General features: G+C 40.3%; 1 protein-coding gene across 1 annotated transcript in view; it reads right to left on the bottom strand.

The window, feature by feature from the left end:
- The window catches only part of TRAPPC9 (trafficking protein particle complex 9), a 743,379-nt gene that overhangs the window by 576,775 nt on the left and 142,602 nt on the right, over positions 1–24,002 (bottom strand). The window contains exon 10 of the mRNA XM_037803518.1: positions 11,112–11,238. Coding sequence (XP_037659446.1) covers positions 11,112–11,238 — 127 coding nt within the window. The remainder of the gene's footprint in view (positions 1–11,111; positions 11,239–24,002) is intronic.

A 24,002-nucleotide genomic window follows, 5' to 3' on the forward strand; every position in this document is an offset into this window, starting at 1 on the left:
ATTTAAAAATTTTTTTTAATTAAATGGATGAAGTCTATGTTTGCAAGCCTAGGACTCTGAGGGATTTGGTTAACATATTAAAACAGACCCAGACTTCTTTTCTAAGGAAAAGCATTGTCCCAATCCTCAGGCCCAGCACTGGCCACATGGAGATGAGGCATGCTAATTTAGTGACAGGACAACAAGCCTACATGCAATGTGAACATTTATTCATTCCACCTAAATTCACTGACTGCCTGTCAAGTACCAGGTACTGACTGACTAGCAATAATATGGATCTGCCAGCATCACAGATCAATCCTGTTTTTGCCTGACAACATAACTTTGAAATCCATGCTGCCTAACTTTTACCAAAAGCTTATTCATGAGAAATCACATTCGGGAAGGAATGTTTGATATATATAAGTAGTCCATCCATTAATCTAGATAGTCCTAATTTTATTGCTGGAACAAATCAGCACTACTAGAGCGCTTCGACCACAATGCTTTTTCTTCTGGAAGAACTGCCTTTACTCAGTTGAACTCTGCATTGTGCCCTCATTCTGCACTGAGGAACACGACACAAAATGGCCATTAGAAACTTGCTCTAAGATTTTCATGGTGATAATGTTGAGGAGGCTACTCAATATATCACAGTGTTTTCTTTAAAAGAATCCACACTTTCATGATAAAAACACCCAGCAAACTAGGAATAGATGGGAAATCCTCAATATGACCAAGGGAATATATATGAAATATCCATAGCTAACATCACACTCAATGGTGAAAGGTTGAAAACTTTCCCTCTAAGATCAAGAACAAGACAAGGATGCCCACTGTCACTTCTGCTATTCAACATTGCACTCAAAGTTCCGGCCAGAGGCACTAAGAAGAAAAAGAAGGGGGAAAAAAGGCATAGAAATTGGAAAGGAAGAAGTCAAATTACCTCTATTTACAGTGACATGATTCTATATATAGAAAATCGCATAGAATACACACACACACACACAAACCACTAGAGCTAATAAACAAATTCAGCAATGTGACAGGGTACAAGATCAACGTGCAAAAATCAGTTGTGTTTCCACCTACCAATGAACAATCCAAAACGGAAATGAAGAAAAGAATTCCAATAGCAATAGCATCCAAAAAAATTAGATAACTAGGAATAAATTTAATTAAGGAGGTAAAGGACTTCTACACTGAAAACTACAACACATTGCTGAAAGAAGTTAAAAAAGAACTAAATTAACGGGAAGACATCCATATTCATGAATTGGAAGAACTAATATTATTAAGTTGTCAATACTCTCCAAAGTGATTTACAGATTCAATGCAATCCCTGTCAAAATCCCAATGGCCTTTTTTGAAGAAATGGAAAAGCCAATCCTCAAATTCATAAGGAACTGCAAGGGGCCCTTAAAAGCCAAAACAATTTTGAAAACGAAAAACAAAGTTGGAGAACTTACACTTCCTGATTTCAAAACTTATTACAAATCAAAACAGTATAGTTCTGACATAAGGATAGACATATAGACCAATGGAATATAATTGAGAGTCCAGAAATAAAGCAATAAATCCTCACATATATGGTCAAAAATGGTGCCAGGAAAACCGGATATTCACATGCAAAAGAATGAAGGTGGACTCCTACCTCACTCTGTATACAAAAATTAACTCAAATTGATCAATAAGCAAAATATAAGAGCTAAAGCTGTAAAACTACAGAAGAAAACATAGGGGTAAATGTTCATGGCTTTGGATTTGGCAATGGTTTCTTAACTATGACACCAAAAGCATAAGCAACAAAAAATAAGTAAATAAATTGGACTTCACTAAAATTTTGTGCATCAAAGGACATTGTCAAGAGAGTGAAAGATAAACTACAGAATAGGATAAAATACTTGTAAATCATATGTCTGTTAAGAGTTAAATATCCAAAATACCTAAAGAACTGTTACAACTCAACAATAAAAAGGCAATCAACCCAGCTTAAAAGTGGGCATAGGACTTGAACAGACATTTTTCCAAAGAAGGCACACAAGTAGCCAACAAGCACACAAAAAAATGTGCAACATTTTTTGTCATTAAGGAAATGAAAATCAAAACCACAGTGAAGTACTTATGACCCACTAGCTTTAATTCTTTTTTAAAAATGGAAAAATAACAAGTGTGGTTAAAAATATGAAAAAACAAAACAAAACAAAACAAAAAAACAGGAACCCTGTATGTTGCAGGCAGGAATGTAAAATGGTACAACCACTGTGGAAAACAGTTTGGCAGGTCCTCAAAAAGTTAAACATAGAATTACCATATGACCCAGCAATTCCACTACTAGGTAAATACCCAAGAAAAATAAAAACCTATGTCCATACAGAAACTTGTACATGAACATTTACAGCAGCATTAGTCATAACAGCCAAACGGTGGGACCAACCAAATGTCCATCAACAGATGAATGGATAAACAAAATATGGCATATCCATATGGTGGACTAATACTCAGCCATAAAAAGGAGCAAAGTACTGAAAAATGCTACAACTTGGGTGAACCTTGAACACATTATACTAAGTGAAAGTAACCAGACACAAAAGAGCACATATGATTCCTTTTATATGATATATCCAGAATAGGCAAATCCATAGATATAGAAAGCAGATTAATGGTTATAAGAGGATGTGGAAAGGGGGAAATGGGGAGTGATTCCTTAATGGATGTTTTTCTAGGGTAATGAAAAAGTTCTGAAACTAGAGAGGTGGTAGTTGCACAACATTGTGAATGCACTAAAAGCCACTGAATTTTATGCTTTAAAATGATTAACTGTATGTTACGTGAATTTCGCCTCAATTTAAAAAAGAGAGGGAGAGAGAGAATCCACAAGAAGAATTTCCCACAGGTCTCATTACCACCAAAAAGGTATTCCCCTCCAGATACATGAGTATGTGTCTGCTTTTGAAAGACAGAAAATTCCATAACCAATCCTGTACACTTCTTGACTTGTCAGCTAGTTATACGAGGATCAAATGTTTTCCTATCTTGAGCCATCCCATGGGACCTTATGATCTCTGTGTACTAACAGGACTCATTGTTTTATTTTCCTATTCCTTCCTTATTTTCCCTTCACTCTCATTACTTAGACTCTTTTTGAGAGAATATGTACACGAGCTGCCCCAAATGTTTTATGAACTAAGGCAAAATACATGTACTTGCATCATAATTACTCATAACCATTTTGGGGTGAGCCTAGTTCATGCTAGACTAAGATCTTAAGGGCAAGCTTATTTGTTGATCAAAATAGATCAAAAAGCTTCCTTCCTAGGGAACAGGGAGTTAAGGTTTAAAATTTACAGAGTTTCTATTTGAAAACATGGATATGTTTTAGTAATGGATGGTAGTGATATTAGCATAATATTATGAACATAACTGTCAGTTCTGAAATTTATATCTGAATGTGGTTTAAAGGGGAAATGTTAGGTTGTATATATGATAACATAATAAAAACTGTTTTAAAAAATCCATGATACTGCACAACATGAACAGTGAGTTCTAAGTTAAACCATGGACTATAGTTCATAGTACAATAATAAAAATGTGTTTCTATCAATTGTGACAAATGTCCCACACCAATACAGGGTATTATAATAGGGTGGTTATGCATGACTGTTGTGTAAACCTACAACTTCTCAAATAAAAAAATTAAAATTTAAAAAAAATGCTTTCTGTTCCTTTCCTGTCTGCCCCTAACAATGCAACCCTCGAGCCATTAGAAAGTGCAGAGCAAGGCAGGCATATGTGTGGGTGGGGTCACAGGAGCTCTAAGCTTGGGCAGGAGGGCAGCAAAGTGCCACAGCCTGAGCAGGCTGCGGAGGGCGAGGAGAGTGTCCAGGGAAGGGGTGGGGGGTTGGTAGGAGGAGGTGGCCCAGCAGGGTTGTTGGAGCCCAAGCAGGGTATGGGGGCTGGGGGGAGGGTACTGGGGGGATAGCAGCAGCCCGGCAGAGTGTATCAGAGTCCAAGTACAGTGAGGAAAATATTCATGTGGGGCAGGGGGTGAGGGGAGGTAGACGACAGGAGACAGGTAACAAACAGGGAAATCGACCGATGAAGCAGAAGGAGACAGGGTTCTGGCTGTCTGAGAAAGGAGTCCAGATATGGAGAGTGAAAAAACCACAGTGGACACTGGAGTGCTGGATTAGACCTGGAGGTATCAGTATGAACTCAGGGTTGTCAGTACTTACAAAGGGATACAGAAATAAACAGAAACGTGCATGTGTGTGTACCACATACACATATAAATACAAATATTCCCCAGCTCCATCCACCGAGAGCAGCATACTTGGCACCCAGACCTTCACTTCTAAATCCATTCTCCACTAAAAGGAACTGGAGTTCTTTGGAGAAAAGGCTGACGCGGGGCTGGGGGCAGGGGAAGTACGAGATGAGTCTGGGCATCTTCTTGCACCAGAAAGTGAGGATTTGCTCAGAGAAAGATGGGCACATGACAACGGGCACAGAGCCAGCTTGAGGTGGCATCAACTGGCCAAATCAAGGACAATTTGAGCGTGAAAATAAGATTCATCATCACAATACTACATAATAGGAAACCATGGGCTCATAGTGAAACAAACAAACAAGAAATCTGATGAGGAAAAAGATACAAAGGGGAAAGAGTAACTCCATGTCCGGTTTGGATGCATTATGTCCCCAAAAATGCCATGTTCTTTAATGCAATCTTGTGGGGGCAGAGGTATTAGTGTTGATTAGGTTGGAATCTTTGGATTAGGTTGTTTCCATGGATATGTGACCCACTCAACTGTGTGTAATACCTTTGATTAGATTAATTCCACGGAGGTGTGGCCTGACCCATTCAGTGTGGGTCTTGATTAGTTTACCAGAGCCCTATAAAAGCTCAGACAGAAGGAGCTCAGTGCTGCCACAGCCAAGAGAGACATTTTGAAGACAGCCATTGAAAGCAGACTTTTGCTAGTCCAGGGTTTGCCTGGGAGAAACTAAGAGAACACCCCCGGATGCCTAGAGAGAAACATCCTGGGAGAAAGCCATTGTGAAATCAGAGCAGACACCAGCCATGTGCCTTACCAGCTAACACAGATTTTCTGGACACCATTGGCCATCCTTCAGCGAAAGTACCCTATTGTTGATGCCTTACCTTGGACACTTCATGGCCTTAAGACTATTAACTTAGTAACCAAATAAACCCCCTTTATAAAAGTCAATCCATTTCTGGTGTTTTGCAAAATGGCAGCATTAGCAAACCATAACACTCTACAATGGAGAAGTCTGGTAAGACCCAACCTCACTCAAGCAATGGGACACACAAAAATCACATCTCTCCAGAAAGAACTCAGTGTGGGGAGCAGAGCATAACTTCTATGACACTCATGCCAAAGATGCATGATTTATATCCAATCCTGAGGAAACAACTGACATTCTACAAAACAACTGATCTGTCACCTTCAAATTGTCAAGGTCATGGAAACCAAGGGAAGACTGGAGAAATATTGCAAACTGACAAGGACTAAAGAGAAATGACCACAAAATCCCATGTGGGACTCTGAACTAGATGTTTTTGCTATCAAGGCCATTACTAGACCTTTATACACACAAATGAATAAGTGTACAGATTAGATGGTAATAATAAGCCAATGTTAAGATCCTGATTTTGATGGTCATATTGTGGTTCTGTAGGAAAATGTCCTTTTCTAGGATGATGGAACACCTGAATGCTTGAAAAAAGGAAAAGTCAAGCCAACCAGCATCTTTCCCCAATGTTTTACTTGCATATATGCCAAAGAGAAAGAAGCTCTCTTTCTTCTAAGAACACTCCTCTGCAGTGATTTAAAGCTAACGTTGTCTGCGGTCCTGAGTGGCTTGCCCCATCACAAGGAGGAAGCCCACCAAAAGGAAAAGAGAATGATGCACAACACAGAGAAGTGAGGATGAGAGATTCTAAAAAGCAAGTTTTCCTAAGGTCATTTATTTGAGTCCTTGGATCTCTGAGGCCAACTATCTCCCTAGATGTCCATTTACATGAGACAATAATTTTTCTTTTTTGCTTAAGCTAGTGCCTTTTGGGTTTTTATCACTTGCAATGGAAAGTACCCCAGTCAATGTACTAGGCAAATAAAAATGGAGCTCTAGGCTAAAGAAACAGAAGTCACCAGTCTGACTCTCACCCTTGTCCCTTTCTCCAGCCACAGGAGTTAGGAGCTTCATCAAGAAATGGTGTTCTATGTTCCTGGAACACAAGCCACTCTCCTCTTCCTCCCTTCCCTTGTTCAAGCTGCTCTCTGTACCTGACTTGCACACCTAGCTAACTCCAGAACCTACATCCCAACTGAACAACCAACCCCTTCTCTGCACACCCGAGTACCTTACACCTGTACATGTATAACATAGTTTTAAGACCATTTCTTCACTTGCCTGTTCCCCGCTAGGCTAGGAACATTCTCAAGACAAGAGAGTAATCTTATATCTTGGTATCTGGGCAATTAGTACAGTTCCTGGCATTTATATCTTCATGAAATGAAGAAAAACGACCAATTCTTTCTTTTCCAAATAATAAAATTTTTAGCACAAAGAGGCGATGCAAAATACACGGCTTGCTGACAGTGATTTTGGTACCATTATTCTGTATAAAAACCCACCATTGTGTCTAGGAAGGTAAATTTACAGTGGGAGATCGATTGCTACTTCAGAGCTCACCAGCCCAATGCAACTGGTTCGGTTTTCTGATATGAGAAAATGGCCTGCGAAAATAAGGAGCAAAAAGGTGTTTGGGCCCACATAATGATCACACTTCAATTTTCCAGCTCAGAGACTTTCTGACTTTGGATGAGATGAATTTTTTTAAAATAACATAAGTTACATTTTAGCATTTCTTAAGACAGTGATGGAATTTAATTCAATCAACTAAGTTTAATATATACAAACAAAAGTAATAACTGGCAGAGAACAGTAAAGGGGCTTCTAATTAGAGGGAGATCTCCCTCACTCTTCTATAACTCATATCTGCAAACAGCTTTTTTGCTTACAAAGCGCTTTCTCAAACATTACCTTCCATCCATCCATGTATGTGAGGTATGTACTGTCAACCCCATTTTCAGAAGAGGATACTAAGCCTTGGAGAAATTAAAGAGCTTGTTTAAAGATAAACAATTAATTGTAGAACTAGGGTTTGAATACAGGATGAATGAATAAAATTGTGATGTGTCCAGTTTTATAGGAAGGGAGCTCATGAATGCCAGGCAAATAAGACACAGCAGTAAATTTTAGTTCTTTCTTTTCTGAAACCTAAAGAAACATTTGCACATCAGTATCGCTCTCACATAATCATGACAGAGAGAAATTTGGAGGAGAAAATTGCATGTAGCTTCAAATATGACCTATGGTGCATCTTTGAACAAAAAAGATCCTGCTTTGACGAGGAAAAAGAAGAGTGATAGAGGCTGAAGAACTGTGGAGCAAGGACATCACATTTATCCTAAAATTTCCAAATCGCAAAAACTTAGAAGAATAGTGCAAAAGTCAAATTTGACAAACACTTTGAAATAAGCAACCTTTTATCTGTGTATAAAAATTAATCTAGAATAAAAACACAAGCACATTTTTAGTAAAAACAAAAGCATATAACTAGCCCTCCAGGTCAGAAAGTATCAAAAGACCAAGGAAGATGAAATGTAGTCCATAAAATAAAGTATGAACTCATTTCAAGGTGGTGCTTTTTCCAGATAACGCTTTCTGACTTGAGAAGTGTGGCTCCAAGGAGCAAACACTCATTCAAAGCGCTGTCCTGACTCATAAGCATTAGTCTGGAAGCCAGAAACTGGGCTTTTTATCTGGGCAAGGAGGTGGAGGGAGTGGAGCAGGGGCATCACTTGCTGTGGTAGACTTCTTGGTTGCCTCCCTAACAGTCACGTCCCCCTTCTCCTGACCAACAATTCCTAGGTTTTGCTTTAGGGGAACGACACATCTCCTCCTCTCAGCCACACGGTTTGGGTGAAACTGGCTCAGATCTGAGTCCATAACCCCAAAACAGGCAATGGAAAGTCAGGGACACTTGCTGAGGCCCCTCCTTCTCCACGGGCATCACTGAAAGGCACCTTCTCTCTTTTCCAGGACACTGTGCGAAGGGGGTATAAGGCCTGGAGCTGGTGCTGACATCCTGAGCCCATGGGGGGCCTAGGACTAAAACCATCACTGCACTGGACAGAAATCAAGTTCTGATGAGGTTATTTGGACCCTTTCTCCAGCCCTGCCTGAATTCCTCCCCTGGATTTTTCAGGTATTTGTGCCAATAGAGTGCCTTTTTGCCTAAATTAGTCTGGGTGAGACTTTCTATCAAATGCCACATAAAGAATTCTAAGTGACACATCTGTTCATTCATTTAACACACATGATCACCTGGGGGGGGTACGAAGACAAAGAGCTCCTCTGAGAGGTCTTGATCTAAGACAAGAACCCAAAATGTCAACAAAGTCGTATAATCAAGTCTGTAAGTGGTATGGAAGAAAGACAAGGCAGATACAACTGAACCAGCACCGATTTCTGACCCCGTTCTCCCCTGCCTGCCTATATTACAGAGACTGGGAGAACTAAATATTCGTTTCCTCAGCCTCTCTTGCAACTAGAATGGCATGAGCCACACTTCTGGTCAATGAGACTGATGCAGAAGCCCACTATAAAACTGTCAAGACAGTTTTGCTTTCCAAGTAAACAAAAAATAGACATCACTGGCCTTGCCCCTTGTCCCTTCTTCCTGTCTTGGCAGCAGATGTGTGATCTGGAGCTACAGCAGCCACCTGGTAATCATGACATAAAGACTGAATTGCAGAGGAGCCACCTGCTTCCAGCTTCTTAATAAATAAGAAAAATAATCCCCTCTTGGCTATCCATTCTTAGGTTTTCTGTCCTTTGCAGCTGAAATGATTCCTAATTTATACAGAAGGAGTAGTCATTTCTACCTGGGTGGCTCAGGAAAAGACTTTACAGAGGAGATAATCCTGGAACTAAATCTTGAAAGATGACTAAGTATCATCATACTTAGTAAGAGAGGCAAAGGCATTTCAAGCAAAGAATGAAGCCTGAACAAAGGAACAAAACCCTACTACACATTTTGCCTACTGCAAATATTTTTATAAGGGTTTTGTGAGGCCTGAAGGTATAATAAGGGGCTCACGATCAAAGACTGGAGACAGGCCACAGAGGGCCTTGTGAGCCAAGCAAAGCAAGCGGACTGGACTTTACTCTATAGGTGACAGGGAACACGGCAGGCTGTGAGATCCTCTTATTTTCCAGGTTGTCCAAAGAAATTCCCTTTCAGTTTACCCATGAGTGTTGATGATACTGTTGGTTAAAGAACCATCCACTGGGTTTTCTGTACCTACTCTCGTACAGTATTTCTTTCAAGTTTTTTATGATACCAGATATGAATGACACAATCACCAGGGTGATTAGGATAAAGTGAACTTACTTCTCTAAGTAGAGCCTCCACAAACCATCCAGAACATGTTTAGAAAGATGGTGGGTAAAAGACAACTGGATTTTAAAAAATGGCCCATGACTGGTCAAGAGAAAGGACACCAGGAAGCAGAGTGAGGCTCTTCCAGCCATTCAGAAGGAGTTTTCCAACACGGACCACATGGACCTGACAGTGAAAGAGACACGCTGCCAACAAAAGGGTGTTCCTAGCAGACCTGTGAAACAACATTTACGTAAACAGTGAACTATTATGCTTTCATCCAATCTGTTCCATCCAACATTTTTAAACCACCAAGAGATTACAATGCTAAAACTACAGCAATTTTCAATCAACATTTGCTTTGACACATGGGTATAAAAATGTCTCTAGGTAGAAAATTTAGGTTTACTGAGTGCTTAATAAGTGCTCTGTGTTTTGAATGTAGCAGCCCAGCTAAAACAAAACTAAACAAAAACCCTGTGAGGGGGTAATTTTTAATCGATTTTAAGGAAGAGGAAGCTAAGTCCTTGCCCCAGGTCGCTTGCTACGAACTCCAGGGATCTCACATCAGCCCCGGGCTGCCTGGTGCCTCCCTCCTCGGTCCCGACAGCCTGCGGGGACCGTCCCTCCCCAGCTTCACCACAAAAGGCCTGACAGGTGGAGGCCCAGCCGCAGCATCCACATGCCATTCAGAATGTTCTACATGCAAGGTTTTCTAAATCTAAGAATGATTTGAGTCATGATGCAGGTGAAAAATTATTAAGAAAAGCTTTTCTAGCCTTTAATTACCAAAAAAAAAAAAAAATGAATCATACTCTTAAGCCCAAATCAAACCTATTCCACTTTTAGTTTCACCTCTCATACAAAACACACTTCTATAGCATTTCTACAGAACAGAAAAATGTCAAATTTCAACTTTTTCTTTTATGGTCAAGCAAACCTTTCAGAAATTCAGAAATCATTTCACGAGACTAGTTCATAAACCTTTTGAAGTAACCACTTTGCATACGCCAAAGGGCCACCACTCTCTAAAACCTTGCAATCTGTTGAAAGACAGTGTCATAAAAAGACTCTTTCAGGACTTTTGACAGTGGCAAATACCATGAGGGGTAAGCACTGGGTACTATGGCAGCACAGAGGCAGCAGCAGGAAAACCCTCCTGAAACGTGAGGTGGCGATGGTGTGGCTGAGTGAGCGAGCGCACGGTGGGGGAGAAGGGATGTGTTCTAGGGGAGAGCAGAGCATGAGCAAGGCAGCCAAGTCAGAAAGCACCAGGCGTGCACCAGGACTGACGCCCACTTCCATGATGCTGGGATACAGTCTACAAAAACGGGAAACTCCCAAAAAGAGGGGCAGGGTCAGTTTGGTGCCCAGCAGCACAGCTTCACAGGCACAGCGCAGGCTCTGGAGTCAGGGCCACCTGGGTTGGCATCCGGCTCTGTCACTCAACAGCCATGTGGCTATACCAGTGAGGTCCTGTCCCAGACTCAACTCTCTCATCTACAAAATACTAACTTACCCCTCATACGCTGCCATCAAGATTTAATGAGACCGTGAGCCAGATAGGCAGTCAACAAAAAACGGCAGCTTTCCAAAGACCCACGTTCACGATCTGACCAGAGGGAAGTGCTGCAGAATGCAGCACCCTCCCGCTCACCTGACAATGGGGAGCCGGGTGAAGGGCACGGGGGGCAGCGTGAGCCCGTCTGGGAGCATGAGGGGCTCCATCGTCCCGGGACACTTGGATGTGTAGTTCTCTAGGCTCTGAGTCACATCTTTCTTTTCTAAAGAGAAAACAAAAACAAAATAAAGGTTCAGTAAACTAAAGTAAAAGTGGGTGGCCTTTATTTATTTTTTTTTTTTTTTGAGCAAAAATAAAACTCTCAATCCAATCTACGACTGTCCAGTGAGTCCAGTCTTCTGACAGAAATAAAAGAATGGTGGGTCCTAGAAGACAAAAACAAAGCAGAAGTTTTATGCAATTTATTTAAATAATTACTAGCAGCTACTCCATTTAAGGGCCTACAGACAAAAGGGTGATTAAGTTACTGCCCTTGAGAAGATTTCCATTTTCCAAGAAAATAAATCGTTATGGGAATCTAAGACAGTCAATAGGCAAGACTGGAGAACCAGTATATTTTATTACTTAAACATACAAAACAAACCCTCAGACGCTGTCCACCCTCCCCCCACCCCTACCCTCACCCTCTTACAGGAGGGAGAGAAGAGGAGATGGGTAAAGACGAGTTGTGCTCCCGTCCATGTCATACCAGGGGCCCCTCCAGCTCTAAAGCTCACACCAATCCAGGAAGGGAGACATTACTGTCCCCTTTGGCAGATGAGAAAACTGAGTATGCGTGAAGTTAAATGGTCCAGCAAGCATCACGTATTTGGCCCTGCGCCTGTGGTCTTGCTACCCAGTTTGAAGAATTAAGGAAAGTAAGGGATTGAGAGACGGATGTGGCGAATAAGAAGTTCACTCCTTCCAGTGTCTGTTTTCTCTACAAAATACCAGACAGGGGCATCACTGGGAGGAAAAGACAGAGGCGCGAGGAGGGCCGTCAGGGGCAGGGAAAACCAGGGCTGGACCAGGGGCCAGGGACTCAGACCTGGGCTGGACTTCCATCACCTTTGGGGAAGTCATTCAGCATTTCCGAGCCTCATTTTCCTGCATCCAGAGTAGTACCCAGCTAAAGAGTTACTAAAGATAAAATGAATAAAACAATAAGAAACAGTGATGGGTAGTTATAAATACTGAATAAATGGAAATGATCAGAACTGTTATTTTCATTACCATGAAGCTGCACTGAGGACACGTGGGAAGGCTGACAGAGAACAGGTAGATGGCCTCCCCACCAGGCTGGCAACCATAAATAATAAATATTAAGGCAAGGATTTATGGAGCCCAGGCATGTATATTAATTGGTAAACTGCTGCTGCAGGAATTTTCTGTCCCTAAACATCATTCTTTAGAAAGGAACAGGAGGGCATAAAAGCAAAAAGGATTAATCTTGGATACAGTGCAATAATGGTCATCTGCAACACAAAAATACTCTTAAAATAATTAAATCACCTTCAATTTATAGATGATAACTCTTCCAAAGGGCTCAGCTGTTATCATGTAAATTATCTAATTTGCCTATGTTAGGGAGGGCATTTAAGGTTTGGGTACCTTGGTTGGATCCTAACCTGCTAAAATGAAGAGGAAATGAATCTATTAGGGATGCCCGATGCCACTCATGAAGCTCTCCAGAAGGAGCAGTACTAACGCTATGGTACTTGGCTCGGCTTTAACAGCATTTACACAGACATAGCAACACAAATTGTGAGTGACACGAGTGACACATGGCCATGGGGGTCTCGCTGCCGGGGGCTCCTGCTGTGCCGCCCCATCGGGGAGCCCACTGTGTCGGCATGCTGGGCCTCTTCTTTTGGTCTGGTTATTTTCCTAGAAAAGACCCTTCTGACTGGCGTGTGGGGTATAGCCAGGCTGTGAGCATTCCAGGGTGGCATGGGGGCCTGGGTGAGGGGCTGGGGCCTCAGAAGCAGCATCCCCTGTGCCCAGAGACTCCTGGCCACAGACTTCTTCATTCTACCCTCTCCATCGAGTAAAATTCCAGCCTGCAGCTGGGCTGGAAGAGCGACAGTCACCTGCCTCCGGGACAGAGAAGGAGATGTGAGGAAATGATCGACTCACAAGCCGACTTTCAAGATTCTCCTGTTGTTACTGCTGTCACCACACTCACATCCAGAGTGTGAGCTCACTGTCTTTGAAGCTTTCGCAATGCTAAAGGAACCTGTAGAGCTCCTGTATTTCCCACAACTACCTGATGACTGCATTTTCAGTTTAGTGGGGTTTCCACTAATTTACCTAATGTTAGGAAGGGCATGATCAATCGTCAGTGTGGTCCAGGCACTGAAAGTACCCAAAGACCTTTCTCCTAATGGATTTGAGCGCGTCTTATAAATTGTGGCCCAGATCTATTATTTCAACAAGGATTCTAAGATAGTGATGTTCTTCTCTAATTTCTCTTCTTTTATAACCTAGAATTTGTCTATAAAAGATGTTTCTTTACCAACAATCTGATGACTCTAAAACACAGTTGATGCAGAAAAGGGGCTAATAAATGGTTGAGCCTTTCCCTTTATCTAATGGGGTAGACAACTGGTGCCCTAACAACTTCCAGTAACGACCAGTGAGTTATATATTATTTAGTATCATTACGAACTCATGGATTTTTGTATATTTGATGTCTAAATTAGTTGCCATTACATTCTTTTTTGATGTCTGAATTGTCCCATCTTTGGCCAATGGGAGCCCCTTCAATTGGCTCCTTTGCACATTACACAAGACTCCATTATCCTTCAATCGGTTTCCCTCTTCCTGGCTCGCTTCCAGCCCCAGGCTAGAATCAGCCACCTCTTCAAGGAGTCCCGGTTCCTTTCCTTGGACAACAGTGTTGACAGACAAGACTCTGGAGACCAGCAGTGCTCATCGGCTCTCTCAGCCTTTTCAAAGGACAAGACAACTTACCAAATACTTAAAGTACTGAGATATAAGTTATTTTTACTTTATTTTTTTTTTCAGTTTGACAGCAAAAATAAAGGTCGTACTGCAGGCTCCTCAAAAGGAAAAGAATCTTGTCTTCTTTTTTGTTTTTCCCCCTATTTGTCAAGATTGCTTAGCATACAGAAGTGTTAGAAAATTATGTTCTGATTGACTGACTTCATTTATTCCAACATTTCACAGTAGGACCTGGAGAGTAGCTTTGGGTACCAACTGTCAACATGAACAACTGAGATCCACACTTAGACCATTCTTTTTCCAGGGATCCCTGGGCTAGGTGGGAATAATTTCTTACATTTTTCTACTTCCAAAAATAACAGCTGAAATAATCATTAGAAGCATTCCACCACTCACTACTACTTGTATCATTTCTCTTCATTTATCAAGTTGTTATTTTCCTTTCCTTTCTTTAATCTTCCCTGAATTTACTCATCTATGCATTTGTGCACTCAATATCTATCAAGCATCTACTATGTGCCAATAGCATTGAACACCAGGCATATAAGTGGCACCAAGGCTCTACCTTCAAGGTGTCCACAGTTCAAAGAAAACACAAAGTCAAAATATTACACTATAATTCCTTCTAGTGACTTTGCAAAGGCAAGAGCAAAGTCTGTGAGAAGAGAGGATGCACACCTAATTTTGCCAAGGAAGGCTAATAGAAGATGCAATATTTGGTCTTTGTCAAGGGTCATAGGAATCTGGGGGGAAAAAATGAGTACAACATTTGTGGATTTTGCTATGCTCTGTTACAAAGAAAGAATGACAAGAAAGGGACATGGGTGTTTAATAATATGTAAGTATAAGCTGTGTTTACACAACAAAAGTTGACAAAGAAGTTGCCTAAGCCCTGTGCAAGAGGTCTGATCATTCTGTATACATCCAGCGGGCTGACAGGTGTGGGCAGTGCAGGGTCCTGCAGAGAAAACAGCAGGAGTGAGAATGAGTTCTAGCTCCACGCTCACATTAGAAGCAAATGGCCAGGCACTGGCTTTGTGGTATACAGAAGTCAAATACTTGACCCACATGTCCTCTGTGAAATTTACTGCAGAACTCCTCCTCTGGTTGATAAAGGATGAATACAATTCTGCTAAGCAGATCAGGAAGACTTCAGGCCCAGGAAAAGGAAAATAGAAATGCTCAGAGATGCCGAAGAACAAACACAGCAAGCTCAGGACCTATTTCCAGAACATTTGCACCTCCGTGGTATCTTCAGTGGAGACGGGCACGGGTTCTAAGCAGAAAATTGCTACCCACAGTTAAACTTACTGAGCACTTCCTATGTGCCACATAATATTCCTCAGTCTATAAGATCCTCAAGGCAAGAGACGCTGGTGTGTAACAGAACTTCGACAGTCTTTTTTTACCCAAAACAAGTATACAATATCCCCTCACAAAATCCCTGACCAAAAAGGCATTATTATCCCCCTTTAAAAGGTGATAAAAATTAACTGAGGGACAATCGGAGAAGTTTGATTCTGGATTGGTAGTAAATGTGGCCAAAGAATTGTTATGAATTTTGTTAGGTATAACACTAACACTGTGGTTACATAAGAAAATGCCCATGATTTTTAGCAATGCACACTGAAGTGTTAAGGTTTGAAACAACGTGAGGTCTGGGATTGGCTTTCAAATAATTCAGAAAAAAAAAATTGAAGGGGTGAAGTAAAAGTATAAAAATCTTGATGCCTATCGCATCAGGGTGATCGATCCATGGGATTCATTTTATTATTCTTCATACCTGTATTTAGGTTTGAAATTCCTTCATGGGAAAGGCTTTTGGTGAGCTTGGGGAAGTTAAATGATTTGCTCAAAGTTAGCTGCCTCACAGGTAACAGAGGTGACTCGGTGCCCCAGTCCCTCCAGGTTAGGGCTGGCGGCTCCCCACCGGCACCACACAAATGAACAACAGGCCACAGGGGCTGCTAACGTCGTCTACAGCCAAACTGGAATGGAGCATGTGATAAATCCTTTTAACATTCTCCTTCTGTTTCATTAAAAATTAACATATCTTGCTCAATTTTGATCAGAAATTCCAAAATGTTTTTCAATCAAACTAGAGCACCTATTGTCCATGAGAGTCATTTTTCATAGCTCAGAAGTTAGAGAATTCATGCAGACAGAACATTTTAAATGAAAGCCTAGTTGCTACCTTAACTGTACTGTTCCTTGCAGAAGCAGAAAATAAGATCTAAATTTTTGATCATTAAACTGTCACAGGCCGTTTGCCATAAGGGAGCTGCTGCCAGCCTGAGAACCGGGCGTGTGGCGTCACCAGGCCTCTGCGGCCGGCACCGGACCTGGGCGGCCACAGTCTTCCAGGCAGGCGGAGACGGAAAGAGGGGGAGGCAGACAGGCGTGGACATCTTTTTCTCCCAAATCTGAGAAGAGTCGGGGGAGAAAAAAAGAACATAAGGAAGAAGGAAAAAGAAGCCCCCCAGGGGAGTGCAGGAGTGGCCGAGAGGAGCCCGTTCTGGGGCTGCCGGTTACAGGAAGGAAAGCCACAATCAGTACTGAATTGTTTTCACAAGAATATTCTCACTGACCTTTCAACACCATAATGCTGAGGTCCCAGTAGGCAGGACCCTTTTGTCTACATGGTTCCTATGGAAACAAAACAATGCAGAAAAATAGAGGCTAAAATGCCATCTTTGCTGACACAGGCCATGCTTAAGGATCTGAAACCGAAGTTTTCTTAGAGAGTGAAACTTCTCACCGACACCAAGGACAGGGCAGAACTTCAAAATACTTGAAGCGAAACCTGACGGAAGAGTCACAATCTTTCTAAAGGCGGAGGCTTTAAACACTCCCCTATGAATAATTTAGACAAAAAAATTAATTAGTATATAAAAGATTTGAAGAAACTATCAACCAACTTAATCTAATTGACATTTATAGAACACTATACTCATCAACTACAGAGCAGAAATTCTTCTCAAGTGTGCACAGAAAATTCATCACGGCAGACCACATTTCACACTTCAAACAAGTCTTGATAAATTTAAAGGGACTGAATTCATACAGAGTATGTTCTCTAACCACACAGTATTAAAATAGAAATCAATAGCAGTAAGATACCTAGAAAAGCTTCAAATATTTAAAAGATTAAGCAACACACTTTTAAATAATACATACATCAAAAAATCACAAGAGAACTTTAAAAATATTTCTACCTGGATGATAATAAAAACACAACATAGATATTTGTGAGATGCACATGAAACAGTTCTTAGAAATTCATAGCTATAAATGCTCATATTAGAAAAGAAAGGTCCAAAATCAATTATCTAAGTTTCCACTGTAAAAGTTAGAAAAAAGATAAAATAAACCAAAGTAAGTAAAAAAAGGAAATAATCAATGAAAAGAAAAATAGAAAACAATAAAGAAAATCATCAAACTTGAAAGTTGTTACTTTGAAAAGATTAACAAAATTGATAAATCCCTAGCAAGGCTGATCAAGGAAAAAGGAGAGAAACAAAAATCAGCTATGCAAGGAATAAAACATAGGCAGCCCATACACTCATTAAAAGGTAATAAAGGTCTATTATAAACAACTTTATGCCAACAAATTTGACAACTTAAGTAAAATGGACAAATTGCTTGCAGAAAAGAAAACTAACCTAAAATGACACGAGAAAAAACTGAAGATCTAAATAGCCCTAAATCTATTTTAAATATTGACTCTGTAATTTAAAACTTGCCCATCACCCCTACCCCAAAAAAAGCCTCCTATCCCAGATGATTCACTAGTGAATTCTATCATGTGTTTAAGACAGAAACAATGCCAATCTTACACAAACTCTTCAGAAAATAAAGAGAATACTTCCCACTTGTTTTATGACACCAAAATAACTCTGATGTCAAAACTGACAAATAAGTAAAAGAAAATAAAATTAGAGACCAAAAGGCAGCATGGAATCTTCAGCAGTCTCATGGAATTAAAGAAACAAATATTAAGAGTTTGGGACTCACCAAGGAGGAAGGACTCCAGGAAATACCCCAGGTTCTCCAATGCCACCCCTAAAGGGCTTTAACCAAAGCCTTATAATAAGTGCAATGAATGCAAATCAAAACCACAGTGAGAAACCATTTCACATCCATTAGAATGACTGCTATTTAAAAAACAGAAAATCACCAGTGTTGGAGAAGATGTGGAGAAATAGGAACACTCCTTCACTGCTGGTGGGTATGCAAAAGGTATAGCCGCTGTGGAAGACAGTTTGGTGGTTCCTCAGGAAGTTAAGTATAGAACTACCTTATGACCCAGCAACCCAACTACTCAGTATATACCCAGAAGTACTGAAGCAGGGACTTGAACAGATATTTACACACCAATGTTCATAGCACATTATTCACAATTGCCAAAAGATGGAAACAACCCGTGTCCATCAACTGACGAATGGATAAATCAAATGGGGTATATACATACAATGGAATATGACTCAGCCGTAGAAAGGAATGAAGTCCTAATACATATGCAACATGGATGAACCTTGAAAACATCATCTTGAGTTAAGATTAAGCCAGACACAAAAGGACAAGCATTGTATGATCTCACTCATTTGAAACAATTACAATAAGCGAACTCATAGAATCAGAATCTAGAATATAAATTACCAGGGGGTGCGGGGGTGGGGGAGAGCAGGGACAGGAAATGGGAAGTTAAAAGCTTAAAATGTACAGGGTTCCTGCTTGGTATGATGGAAATGTCTTGGTAATGGATAGTGGTGATAGTAGCACAATAGTGTGAATGCAATTAACAGCACCGAAATGTATAACTGAATATGATTAAAAAGGGAAATGTTAGATTGTATATATGGTAACAGAATTAAAAAAATGTTTTACTATTCATGGAACACTACCACACAGTGAACCCTAAATTAAACCATGGATTTTAACTAATAGTACAATTATAAAAATGAGTTATCAACTATTGTAACAAATGTTCCACACCAATGCAAGGTGGTGGGGTGGTGTATGGGAATCCTGTATTTTATGCATGATTGTTCTGTAAACCCACAACTTCTCTAATAAAAGAAAAGGGGGAAAAAAAATGCAATGAGCCTCAAGCCAGTCTGGTTCCTGATTAGACTGAGATGATCTGCCCATCTCCTACAGCCAGAAGATTAGACAAATACTCTTTGAAAAAAGGTAGTATCTAACATTTCATTTAAAAATTACCAAGCATAGTAATTAACAGGACCAACACAAAAATCAGATAATAGAAATAGGCCCAGAGGGGATCTAGATATTGGTGTCAACAAACACAAACTTTAAAATAATTGTAATTGATATGTTAAATAAAAAATAGCAAGATGGAGAAATTCACTAGAGAACTGGTATTTCTGAAAAGGAATCAAATAATTATTCTAGAAATAAAAAGTATAAAAACATAAATTAAGATATCAATACATGGTGTAACAGAAACAGATGAGGCGTGAGCTGAAAGGCCAGTGTAAAATACTGCCATATTCCTTGTCTTCTCATCTTTTTTTAATGATGAGTTGGGTGGAAGCATCTAACTGCTATGCATTTTTCTTAGAAGAACTGCTGTTTCTAGGTCCAATCCAGAACACAGTTTCAAATGTTCTGTAACATGCTAGATGGCTTTTAATATTAGCGATGAAATAAACTGAGCCCAAATAAAGCCTGGGGCAAAGAAATAAACTGACCAGAAAATTTCTGCCATCCTTTGTATTCTATGGAAACACAAAACCCTCTAAAACTGGACAGAAGAAAAACACAGCTATGACACTCTGAGCACTTATCTCCCTGTTTATACCTTTTATATTCATAAAACAAAACACAATTATTTCATGTAACTACAAAAGTCCATACCTTTAAACTGAAATTAAGATGGCTGGGTTATTTTGAAAGAATAATGGTAAATTAAGAATGGGAAACTTAAATCATATTTCTAGAAAACTGTAACCTTGGAAACACTTTTTTTAAAAACTTTTCTCTTATGATATGAGTTCATTTATTCTACCCAGAACTTCAGAAAAAGAGTCTCATAGATAGAATTTATACCAATGTGCTGTTTTAAAGATCTAGGTTATTTTTATTTTACACAGTAATGATGTTACCAAGATTAAAGTCTCATTTCAACACTTTAACATTGCAAATGGCAGAAATGTAACTCAAAGTGGAATAAACAATAAACGGGATTTATCTGTTTTTGGAACCGGTAAGTCCAGAGCTGGGTCACGTCTCGAGGTTGGCTTATTACAACAATCGGGGATATCACCAAGGACCCAATTTCTTTGTTTCTCAGTTCTGCCCTCAGCGGTGCCAGCTCTTCCTTGTGGACACAACGTAGCTCCCATGTCCAGGGCATGTGTGCGTAAGAGAGGACGGGGTGGCGAGGAAGTTCCTCCTTCTGCTTCACGGCCCACTTGCACCCCGAGCCCACTCCTCCCAGCAGACAGTGGCACCCCACTGAGGAGGTCAGGCCTGATGCAGGCCCCCCTGAGGCACATGGGCCACTGAGGGTGAAGCACTGACACACAAATATAAATCAGAGAAGTTTCTAAGAAATGGGAAATTAATGAGGAGGAGGCACCTGAAGACCTGGGGAAACCTCCCCAGAGCCTCCCCTCTGTGCTCAGCTCTGTCATGCTGGACTGCAGTGCTCTAGCGGCAGGCCACACAACTTCCAGGTCGTCTGTGCTTCACAAGCAGCGGTGGTCGAGAACAGCTTCTTCCCCACCATGTGACAGGCGGTCCACTCTGCCCACCCGCCCCAACCCTCTGACAACCGTGGCAAATCTCTCCTGACATGCCCAAGTCCGACAACTTACTCTCTCAATTCAGTCAGACAAACATCATTAGTTTTGACTTTAGAATACACATTACTAAGCAAATTCATAAAGTCAGAAACTAGAATAGAGGTAACCAGGGCCAGGTGGGGCTGGGGAATGGGGAGTTAATGCTTAATTGGCACACAGTTTCTATTTGGGGTGATGGAAAAGTTTTGGTAATGGATGGTACTGACGCTGGCACAACGTTGTAACTGTAATTATTACCACTGAATTGCATAACTGAAAGTGGAAAAAAAAGGAAATTTTAAGTTGTATACACATTACCAGAATAAAAATTTATAAGGGAAAAAAAGCCATAGAAGAGTACAACACAAAAAGTGAATACTAATGTAAACTATGGACTATAGTAAATAACATATTATAATAATATGGTTTCATCATTTGTAACAAAGGTATAACGGATGCAAAATGTTAATACTAGGAAAACTGGGGGGATGGGTAGTGGGAACTCTACCTTCTGCATGATTTTGTGCATTATTTACTTTCTCCTTTGGTCATAAAAAAGAAACATGATACAGTGATGCAAAGGACAATTACATAAATTAGGCAACAATTTTATACTTAATCAAGAAGTTTTGGGAAAGATGAACATTAAGAAACCTGTTGTTTGATACTTTATGCAACAAGCCGTTTCGATTCTGTCTTTCCCACTGAATGCAGCTATAAAACCTGTATGGAGCAGCTATTTGAGGACTCTAAAAAGTAAATTTGACTAGCAGACTGGGAAAGAAGACCAGAATTCAAAGTTCCACCCAAGGCCATGTGTTTCTACTCCTTTGGTATTTCCCAGCCTGGACTCAAGGCATCTCAAAATCCAGAAATGGGCATCAGCGCCAACAGAGAGAGCTCCCAGAGAAGCCTTCTGGTTCTGGCTTGAAGAACAGGGAAGGGGTCTCCCGGCAGGAAGAGTAGCTCAATAGAGGGTTCACAGGCTCCTGAAACTCTGAAAGCCCCAACCTTCTGGCTGGAGAACCAAAAATGGAGCACCAGGGAATTAGCAAATATCGGGGAGATGGCAGAGAGAGCGGGCATCAGGAAAGTGACTCTGTGGAGTTCTATGTGTGCACCAGACCCTAAAAAGCAACCAAAAGACCTTGAGAAGTGTACTAAGAGAGAAGTCACCACCCAGCTCCCAGCTGACCACTGGTGATGCACATGCAGAACAATCTGAAACAGCACTCCAAAGGCTTTGAAAACTAAAAGGACAGTGAAATCACAACCCACAGACAGCTGATCAAAACTTGCAGCCTGACCCCAATCAGCTGACAGCCTGCGAAACAAAAAAATAAGAACATTTTCCATAGGATTAAAATAAGATTTACAGTCTAATAGCATAATATTCAAATTGTCCAGGATACAATTCCAAAATTTCTCAGCATACGAAGAACCAGGAAAATCTAAACTAACATAGAAAAAGGCAACCAAAAGCTGCTAATGCCAAAATGACACAGATGTTGGAATTACCTGACAAACACTTTAAAGAGTTATTATAAAAATGTTCCAAGTGTGAGTGAACACTCTTGAAACTAATGGAAAAACAGAAAGGCTCAGAAAACAGACAATATAAAAACAATATAAATAAGAGATCTGGGATGTTTTGTGTTATAATTGTTTAGAATTGAGAGTGATGATGATTGTACAACCAATCAAGTGATGGTTAATGTGATGATAATGTGAGATACTGATTGTTTATCTTGGGCAGAATATATGTTATATGAAATTAGGAATCTCATACTTAATAAGTCAAGACTTTGATCTGGAAGCTTGCTCTACTGAAACTGATGGCTGTAAAAGGGAGGCTAAGAGGCACCTCCAAAGAACCTCTTTTGTTGCTCAGATGTGGCCTTTCTCTCTCTAAGCCCAAATCAGCAAATAAATTTATTAACCTCCCCCTATGTGGGACATGACTCACAGAAGAGTGACTCTCCCTGGCAACATGGAACGTGACTCCAGGAATGAGCCTGGCACTGGCATCAAGGGACTGAAAATACCTTCTTGACCAACAGGAGGGAAAGAAAGGTAACAAAATACAGTTATAGTGGTTAAGAAATCTCAAATACAGTTGAGAGGCTATCCTGGAGGTTTCTCTTATGCTAGCTCCAGCTAGATATCTCAATCGGCCACAGGATGCCATGCCCTAACCAAGAGCAGTCCCAAAATAGCTAGGTCTCTATCTGAGACTCCATAAAAGTTTCACTCACTAAGTTTATCTCCCAGAAACTTAAATACACCACAGTGTTCCTATGCCAGACAAATGCTAAAACCCAGAGGCAACAGCCTCTCTAAGAACAACATTCAGATGCAGCCCCCTTCCCCATAATGTCGACACCCCCTTTCAATATGAACGAGTTAGGGTGGTCTCTGCCTAGACACCCATGAAGATCAAGAAAGTAAACGAGAGGAAGGGGTAGCAACAGACAAGATCGGATTTAACAAAGGATTACAAATACTTAATCTTTATATAAATATTTTTAGATGCTAGGGTATTAGGATAACTAGAAGGAAATAACTGAAAAGGTGGAACTGTATCCCGTAACATCCTTTGAAATTTGCTCTATAGCTAATCATTAAATTGTACTTTAAAAGGTATCACCTTTCTTGTAAATATCTTATATTTTACTATAAGGAAAGAACTGAAACTGTGGAACTGTAACCCGTAACACCCTTTGAAATTACGTATATAATTGCCTGTTGAGCTGTACATCAAAAGTCAACATCTTTCTGTATATATGTTATATATTACAATAAGGAAATTGTAGAACTGTAACCCATAACATTCTTTGAAATTTGCTCTCTAAATACTTGTTAAATCATACTTTTAAAGTTATCACTGTTACGTATATATGTTAAATTTCACAATGAAAAAATGAAAAAAAAAAAAATCAAACGAAAATTTTAGAACTAAAAAAACACGATAACCCAAGTCAAAGTTTTTTAAAAAACCACTGGATTGGCTCAATATTGGAATGGAGATGACAGAGTCAGTGAGTATGAAGATAAATCAATAAAAATTACCCAGTCTGAAGAACAGACTGGAGACAATACCAAAAGACCTAGCATTTGTGTCTTGAAGTCCCAGAAGGAGAAAGGATAGAGTGTAATGCAGAAAAACTATTTGAAGAAATAGTGGCTAAGTTCAGAAGCTCAGCAAACGCCAAAC

This window comes from Choloepus didactylus, chromosome 14, assembly GCF_015220235.1.
Source record: "Choloepus didactylus isolate mChoDid1 chromosome 14, mChoDid1.pri, whole genome shotgun sequence".
Classification (NCBI taxonomy): domain Eukaryota; kingdom Metazoa; phylum Chordata; class Mammalia; order Pilosa; family Megalonychidae; genus Choloepus; species Choloepus didactylus.